Raw genomic sequence first — 8,365 nt, forward strand, 5'->3', positions numbered from 1 at the left:
CCCAAGTTGGGCCACGCGACAGCCGGCATTCGTGACACGGGATTGGTTACTCTGCTCACGAAAACCAGCGGGTAGGAAGGATCGACGCTCACAACTTTGCCAGTTGCCCAGCAGAGCAGCTCGCCGCTAATAAGATCGTTCGATTTCATCCAATTTCACGTTCACTTGTATCGGAATCCTCTAATTTTACTTGTTCTACATGAGCACGAATCAGCCGTAATACTCGATATTCGACAGCAATTTTTAGATCATTTTCAAAGAACTTTATTTTCACTTGTACAAAGAGATAAATAACCTTGAAAGTACTTCCATGTAATATTCCATCTTCAACGTCTTTTTAATGAATGGAAAAAAACTGGTAATTAATGTACCAAAAAAAGTCTGAAGTGGACTTTTAAGGGTCGTCATCTTTGATACATCTGCTCACTCCAAAGATCAACAAGATCATATAAGCGAGCAAAGTGTGTATATATATGTTTGATGAATTTTAAAAGCGCTTAAACAGCTCGATTAATTCAAAGGTCTCTCTGTTATTTATACAAATGCATTTTAATGTTTTCAATAATACATGGGTGCTGATCTTTCTCCCCCCCTCTCTCTCTCTCTCTCTTTCTCTCTATTAAGAGCTATAACAACAAACCTACGATTAATCTATGAATAGCAGAATAAAAATTTGCATTGATAAGAATCTAGAATTTTTCTTTTTAATAAAGAATAGAATGGAAGCTGGAAAATGCGAGTATGAAAGGTTGGAATGAAGAAAACGGAGCTCTCGCAGGACTTTCTCCGAGGAGGGTCACCGTTCGTCACGTTGCAGCGCGCGTAACGCTGCTGGAGTGAAATGAAATTAGCAGCTCTCGGCTCTCGGCAGTCGGCGTTCTCGCGCGCGGATCAAGCGAGTTTAATTTGCGGACATGCGCGCGCGACTCTGACTGGTTCGACGTTTTACCGCTTCTGCGCGTGGATCGATCTCGGCAGACGAGTAGCCAGATTCACGTTGATCGCGCTCGCGCTCTTATATGACGTTGAGTGTCCCTAGCCATCATTGCTCCATCTAACGTCTATTTGTGGCGGAAGCCAATGCAAGTCCCATTAAAGTAACCGTGCATCTATCTCGTTATTCAGTCGTTGTATTACGAGCGCATCGGTACGACACTCGCTGTGCACGCACAGCTATCGCAAATCCACTTAGATAGATACTCTTCTGCACCCACGCGGCACAAAATAGAACGCGTTGCGCAGATGCCGATCAATCTGATCGATCGACCTTGTTGTTGGAAAATCAGTTCATCTATGTGAGGAAATAAACTAAGCTAGGCCGATTTTAGTCGCTTCGGTCTTACAGGGGAAAGTATAATACATCCGTGCGAGATTTGAAATTGGACGGCCGAGATTACCACTGCGCCTGGCACGCTAACAGCAATAATTCACCAGACCATCAATTTACTTGAAATGAAAAATCCTCAGATCCATATAATAGGCTTTTCACATTTTCTAAATCAACTCGAAAAATTCATATCTATAACCTCCTCGCCCGGAGATAGCTCCTATACAGTCTTCGAGAGATATCCGAGTTGTAAACACTCTCGCAATGTGTACCCGTTCTTTCTTAGAATAAAACGTACACAGTTGAACCGTAGAAGAACTCGATAGCTATTTACGTCCATGACACAGTGAATCATCGCTATGCCAATGCTATGTTCAGTGGAGTACGATTAATTAAACTCATCATTGAAGTTGTTGAATTAACGAGGAAAAACTTGTTTATAATTTTATTAATTTTATGCTCTCTATATACATTACCCGCCTATTATAACGTTCGTTTACCTGCTACATTTTTATTTCCCCCGTTATACTATATACACAGATAAAATCAGAATATGTTAAAGATCGAAAACGTTGCAATCGGTTTTTAAATTGGATGGAAATGGAGCTGCAGTTGCGGCATTTGCGCAACTATGCAAAAATGTCGTTAGACGTGGAAATAATTATCGGTTGGACGACATAGAGATTGAGATTTCTCCGCCCAAAGCGACTAAACAATTTTCCTAGCAGGACTTTGCTAATTCGAGTACATATATATATATATGTTCGCTTTGTATTATGCAGACGGGTTTTTAGCGCATCTCCTTCCTAACCAAGGGAAGGGGGGTGGAGAACCTCGATTACTCTTGTACAATGGCGGCTATCCGCTATATCATTACAAAGCCATGTTCAATTTCTTCAGGTTCAACAATTGCTCGGTAGCTCTTCCGATTTCACTTTTCAAACTCCATTGATAGCATTGCGTTCGGCCTGGCGATTTTCTTGCTGCGGAAACGCCGCGACGGCGCGCAGGCCGCTTTCCAGAGCGAACCGTGCAATTTTCCTCCAGATATAGCTAAATCGCACCCACCGGAACCCCGCGAAATCCCCTTTTTATTCACTCTCCCTCCACATCTCTCTTCACCTTTTTTTCCTTTTTTTATGCAACGATCGATCGCGCGACGATCTCTATCCTTGCCTAGCATTTCTCTCACGCGAAACCACTACACTTATAATACTAGACTGCCTTAAAGTTTTCAGCTCAGTCACCGTTCTCCAGTAATAGAAATAGGCTCGACTCTAAACTGTTCTGTCAGTATCACGCGAGTGCGGCTATAATATCCTATTGTTCTTCAGGATCGTTAAGAATTTTTATGTAATTGTTTACTGTGTAATACTGCTTCGAGGACCCATCGGTCCCAATCCAAAATCCCTTTCTTGTATTTCTATTATTTAAAATTGTTATCCAAACTGTGTTAATTTTTTCCGCTCAGTCAATGTTCTCCAGTAATAAAACTAATCCTGATATTAACTATTCTGTCGGTATTGAACGAGTTCGCGTGTGATATCGATTTGTTCTTCAGGGTTGTTAAGAATTTCTATAAAATTATTTGCTATGTAATATCCCTTCGAAAATCCACGGATTACTTTAAAAAACTCTTTCGGTATTTCCATCACTGAAAATTATTAAATTTTATACAATACCAGATTGCGCTAATATTTTCAGCTCAGTTAACGTTCTCCAGTAATAAAAATAGTTTCGGTATCCAAACTATTTTGTCAGTATTATACTAGTGTGTGTGTAATATCGAATTGTTCTTGAAGATCTTGAAGAATTTTTAAGAAATTATTTGCTGTATATAATATCATTTGGAGGATTCATGGATCATCCTTAAACCTACCAAGCATTATACACTTGTAAAATTACCAGACTGCATTAGACATTTCAACTCGGTCTCCGTTCTCCAGCAACGAAAATTACTCTATCCGCGCGTTCCCTTTCTCACTCAATTTTCCACTCGCTAGTTCCGTTGGTATAATCGCGCGAGTGCACGACGAGTATAAATCTGGCCTGCGGTATCACTCGGAGGAATCAGGGATTATTCTGAAAATATTCAAGAGCGTATAGATCATCGAATGGTCCCTTGGAGAACCGAGGGATTTTTTCGTGGACCTCGCTGTGCACCTGACGATAATGGACGCCGAGTGCTCGGGGAAAGTGAGAAAAAATGGCGAGAAAAATTGCAGCGATGGTTTTCAGTCGGAAGATAAAATATCGTTGACGGATAGCGACGACAGTGGATACACGGAGGTTCCGGTGGACGTCGGGGTGAAATTAACGGAGAGCGATGTAGATCGTTTTTTAAGGACCACGAGGACGGGCGAGGGACTCCCCGGTGACTTTGAGAAACTAGCTGTTGCGGAACAGAAACAATGCATTTTGGAGAAATTGAAGAAGGACCTGCCAGAAGTGGCGAACGTACTCCCTGATAACCTGTTGGATATGGTACCGGCGTTCTTCCGGCCTGGAGACTGCGGCAGGCCACAAATGCAAAAACCAGACTGGCTGGACGTGGCAAAATTTCAAAGTGGCCAGCAATTTGCGCAGAATTATCTGGGTCCGATATCACTCTCCGAGATGCTGTCGCTTTTTTTGGTCTTCTCTTTCGACAATGGCTTGAAACCACTGATCATAACGAACCAATCAGATACGCTTTATAAATCTTACAAGAGGTAAGGATAAATGGGATTTTAATTGCTGTATTTTATTATTGTAATAAAGGTAATTTATTGATATGCATAATTTTTTTATTGGGTACTTAGGTATTTGTCTACCACGCTGCGCTTGATGAATTGGTACCAGGAGGATCCTTGGATGGAAGGATCCTCAGCGTTCAAGGACATTCAGAATGTGCGGAGGATGCACATGGCGATCCGGAAGAAACTGGAACGAATGGGCGTCGAGCAAATGGATAGAGAGTCTACGATAGAGAGGGCTTATTGTCCTTGGAAAAATATTACTGTTGAGGATTTCCAGGAAGCCATTCCGGAGCCTTTGGAAGGACAGTGTCCTTTCGTCAATTGTAATGCAAATATAATTGGTATGAACCAAGGAGACATGGCAATAACGCAATTCAGCTTCGTTGGATTGTTCCTCGTTCATCCAGCAGCCTTTGGGGTTCATTATGCGACCGATGAACAGCTGGAAGCCTTCTGTCATTTATGGAGATCCATAGGATTTTTACTTGGAATTGAGGATGAGTCAGTATAATTAATCATTTATCATGATTACTCCTCGTGCAATTAAAGCAATTTTAATTTTTTAGATATAATTTTTGTCGTGGCACGTTGCGAGAGGTTCAAGAACGAACGAGAAATCTTATCGAATACTGGGTCAAGCCTAACTTACGCCTAATTACCCCTGAATGGGAGCACATGATGAGATGCTTGATCGAAGGAACTCATTACTATTTTCCCGCCATTAATTACGAAGCAGCGATTTTGTACCTCGCTGAAATATTGAATATAGATGCTCCAAGATTGTACGCTGCTCAGCCTTACCTGAAATGGTTCAAATATAGCTCTATGAGGTGATAAAAATTTTATAAGATCTCTTTTATTGTTGTTAAATCTCCTGCATTGGTTTTTGTTTGTTTTTACTGTTCGCAGATTTTATTTACGTTACACGTGCAGAATACCGTATATGTTATCACTGTTAACTAGATTTATGAAGGAATCGGTGAAACGAGCAGAGAATTATCCACCGGAAATAGATGCGGTGATAAAGGCCCATTCGGATAGAAAAATGGCATATTTACCTGACATGCTCTAAATGACCTCGAGATAATTATTTGAATTCAGTGCTAAGTAGAAAAATATGTTTGTATAATTACTATTGAAGCGATAAAAAATAACCAAGTGAGTTTTTGCTACCTCAAACGTGCGTCGGTTTTTCCAGCACTAGTTAATTATGTATAAATAATAGACAGAGTGAAAAAGGATAGTATTAAAATAATAATGATTGTTAAAAGATGTTATTTTCAATTGTTCAAATATTTATAATTGAAATAAAAGAAGAAGATAATATTTTAACATTCCCTTGACTACCCTTCTAAACTCATCTTAGTTTTCATTTAAATTCACGCTTGTCTCCCGCCATTCATATTTTTACACCACATGTCATCTGACGTGTACTACAAATCAAAAGATTAGAAAAAACCCAATAAGGGTTGATTTAAATGTTTCCTATTTTTGCATTCTTCACGAGAAATGAAGGAAAAAAAATTATTATAAAAATATGACAAGAAAGTATGAAGATATTGGCGTATAAACTATTTTGGCTGTGATGCTGTGTTCTATAAAAGGTTATGGTCGTACGTTTATAGTCAGTATTTGATTGGCTTTTGCGTATTCAAGGTGCTATTAAGAGTGCCAAGGCGCACAATCGAAATCTTTAATAAATACTTGATAGTTTGTATTGAATGCTGCATACAAAGTAGTAGTACAATTCTACTGCTTCATCTTTATTTAGATAATAATGCTAGAGAAGATGTGGTTAGAAGTTTTCGTTCAAGTCGCTCCAAATTTCTAATTTCCATTGTTCGAAAATCATAAGCATGCCTCCTAGCCGTCTAGATGCTGTTTACAGAAGTATTCTTCTCACCAAATTTTTTACTAAAGGTTGGGGTAATCCAAATAATTTAAAAAAGTAAGTCATTATGATATTATCAGCACATAGCTTAAGCTTTTAACAGCTTCCATTGTCTTATTTTTCAAGCATTTATTGCATGTATTTTTCTCTATTTTTTCTAGAATATTTCAGTTTAGAAAAGTAGTAGCTAATCGTAAACTATGCTACGATCTCATACCCATAGATTATCCTGTGACTATAACTAAAGACGAAAAATGGTCAGATTGTCATATTATAGAAGGGCAGTTTCAATCTCCTTTTGATATTCACATTTCAGGAGTAATGCCTGAAGAAACAAAAACTGCCTATTTTCAAATGATTCTCCCGCTCAATTGGACATCTCAAAAAGTAAAACCTGTATGTTTACATTTAGCTGGAACAGGGGATCACGTAAGCTAGGCATAAATTAATATCCATGAAATTTTGTATTAAATCATTTAATAATTCATTATTTATTTTTAAGTATTTTTGGCGTAGAAGAAATTTAATTGCTAAACCACTGCTCAAAGAATCTGGAATAGCATCTATATTATTGGAAAATCCATTCTATGGACTGAGAAAACCTAAAGATCAAATGTAAGAATTTGTGTTTTTAGCAAGGTTTGTAATATTATGCATATTCAAAAATCTATGTATATCTAAACTTAGTAAATTTGCCTTGTTTTTAGTCGATCTAGTCTTCATAATGTTTCTGATATTTTCATTATGGGTGGAGGCTTAATTTTAGAAAGCATTGTAATATTCAATTGGTGTGAGCAACAAGGATTTGGTCCTATTGGCCTAACAGGTATATCGATGGGTGGACATGTAAGTATTTAATATAAAGATGTATAAAGATTTTCTTATGCTTTTTTCTATACAGAATGACATTCGCAGATGGCATCTTTAGCTGCAACTAATTGGCCAAAACCAACACCTTTAGTCCCATGTCTGTCTTGGTCGACAGCTACTCCTGTTTTTACAGAAGGCGTAATGAGTGCATCCATTGATTGGAAGCTTTTAGAAAATCAATATTTCTCTGACGATTCTTATAAGAATGAATTAGCTAAAATGGTAAAAATTATAGACGAAGATGTAAGTGTTGCAAGACTGATACACATATACTTTCTATAAATACTAATGTATATTTATAAATAATGCTTAAAAAGTAAACAAACACATATATTTGTAGGATGCATTTTTGGCTGGTCAACATTTTGCGCAACATTACCCGGCCAGCTTGAAGCGGCTAAATAAAATTCAAGAAGAAACAACGGATAATAACAAAGAATATAATGCACGAATTGGCAATGTTCTGAAAAATTTAATGTCCAAAACTAACGTAGCTGAGTACCAGCATCAAATGATTGAAGAAAACGAAGCAGCAAAAATGTTCCCATTAAATTTACTGTCTAGTAAATTTAAAACAAGTGATCCATCTTCTATCAAGGGTAAATTTTACACTTCTTTGTAATGTGGCATACAGAGCGCATTTCTGAGTATCTATTCATCATTAAAAAGAGTCATTTTTAAAACAGATGTTTGCGTACTACCTGTAACCAAGCATCCATTTTTATCGGGTTCAAAGCAACACGAACAAGAAGCTCTACAGTTTATGCGCGGAATCATGGACGAATGTACACATCTGAAAAATTTTGAAGTTCCTGTAGATACTGAACTAATAATTTCCATTTGCGCAAAAAATGATGCATACGTACCAAGAGATAATTGCATGAGTTTGGAAAAAATTTGGCCTGGTGCCGAAATTCGTTATATCAATGCTGGACACGTAATGGGATACCTTTTACACCAAAAAGCATTTCGGTAAATATGAATTTACCACGCATAAAGATTATGTTAATTTCGAATCTATTTCCTCAATCAACCCTATTTCAGATCGACAATAACGGAAGCTTTCGAGAGAGCAATGAAGAAATATCCTGTTAACATCAGTTAATATTTAATTAAATTTAAGAATGAATTTTGCTAAAGACTATTTTATAAAGTAAAATATATTTTTAAAAAAAAATTGTATAATAACATGAATGTGATATTGCAATGTACAGATAATACTTTTTCGAACTAACAGATTTATACACCTGAAACACAGCTACAATTTAATATACAGAATAGTTTGTGGTTTACGTGGTCAAAGCACATATATGTACAAAACGTTAATAAAAATTGTTGACCAAAATATCGAACGTTTCCTTTCATAATAAGGTGACTCTCGTTTCTGAAAAATTGTTCCGTGTCTCAAGAATTCGGTAATATTAGGAGAGTCGATAGAACGAATTCAAATTCCGCGGCACAAATTCGAAGGAGGAAGTGAGCTAGCTCCATCTGGGGGCAAAATGTCGTAGGTAGGCAAACCGGAAGTCCAGCGAACCG

The 8,365-nt window shown here is 37.6% G+C and overlaps 2 protein-coding genes across 8 annotated transcripts; both read left to right on the plus strand.

The window, feature by feature from the left end:
• The first annotated feature begins 1,149 nt into the window (after positions 1-1,149).
• Positions 1,150-5,373, plus strand: LOC136779516 (uncharacterized). Of its 4 annotated transcripts, none has more exons than XM_066737139.1 (5): positions 1,150-1,295; positions 3,236-4,038; positions 4,129-4,566; positions 4,632-4,895; positions 4,975-5,373. In XM_066737139.1, exons 2-5 carry the CDS (start codon positions 3,500-3,502, stop codon positions 5,135-5,137), a joined length of 1,404 nt encoding a protein of 467 aa, XP_066593236.1. In that variant the 5' UTR covers positions 1,150-1,295; positions 3,236-3,499; the 3' UTR covers positions 5,138-5,373. The 4 variants fall into 4 exon arrangements, with proteins under 4 accessions (XP_066593236.1, XP_066593245.1, XP_066593252.1 ...); XM_066737148.1 differs by having other exon boundaries at positions 3,331-4,038; XM_066737155.1 differs by having other exon boundaries at positions 3,425-4,038.
• A 133-nt stretch (positions 5,374-5,506) lies between these two features.
• LOC136783827 (protein ABHD18) lies at positions 5,507-8,162 on the plus strand. Of its 4 annotated transcripts, none has more exons than XM_066744131.1 (8): positions 5,507-5,669; positions 6,273-6,385; positions 6,459-6,571; positions 6,664-6,802; positions 6,872-7,069; positions 7,167-7,425; positions 7,513-7,798; positions 7,871-8,162. In XM_066744131.1, exons 1-8 carry the CDS (start codon positions 5,651-5,653, stop codon positions 7,929-7,931), a joined length of 1,188 nt encoding a protein of 395 aa, XP_066600228.1. In that variant the 5' UTR covers positions 5,507-5,650; the 3' UTR covers positions 7,932-8,162. The 4 variants fall into 4 exon arrangements, with proteins under 4 accessions (XP_066600228.1, XP_066600255.1, XP_066600236.1 ...); XM_066744158.1 differs by lacking the exon at positions 5,507-5,669 and adding an exon at positions 5,682-6,013 and having other exon boundaries at positions 6,118-6,385; XM_066744139.1 differs by lacking the exon at positions 5,507-5,669 and adding an exon at positions 5,683-6,013.
• Positions 8,163-8,365: the final 203 nt, after the last annotated feature.

The sequence above is a fragment of the Prorops nasuta genome, unplaced genomic scaffold, assembly GCF_024137725.1.
Source record: "Prorops nasuta isolate Cenicafe-Biocafe unplaced genomic scaffold, Cenicafe_Pnas_1.2 PNAS00002, whole genome shotgun sequence".
NCBI classification, from domain to species: Eukaryota; Metazoa; Arthropoda; class Insecta; order Hymenoptera; family Bethylidae; genus Prorops; species Prorops nasuta.

Bases quoted from the DNA above. Each gene is read 5' to 3' on its own strand.
- LOC136779516 (XM_066737139.1), top strand. From the start codon at position 3,500: ATGGACGCCGAGTGCTCGGGGAAAGTGAGAAAAAATGGCGAGAAAAAT. The intron at 4,039-4,128 runs GTAAGGATAAAT...TTGGGTACTTAG, and splicing joins CTTTATAAATCTTACAAGAG to GTATTTGTCTACCACGCTGC. The intron at 4,896-4,974 runs GTGATAAAAATT...TACTGTTCGCAG, and splicing joins TTCAAATATAGCTCTATGAG to ATTTTATTTACGTTACACGT.
- LOC136783827 (XM_066744158.1), top strand. From the start codon at position 5,922: ATGCCTCCTAGCCGTCTAGATGCTGTTTACAGAAGTATTCTTCTCACC. The intron at 6,014-6,117 runs GTAAGTCATTAT...TATTTTTTCTAG, and splicing joins AATCCAAATAATTTAAAAAA to AATATTTCAGTTTAGAAAAG. The intron at 7,426-7,512 runs GTAAATTTTACA...TTTTTAAAACAG, and splicing joins TGATCCATCTTCTATCAAGG to ATGTTTGCGTACTACCTGTA.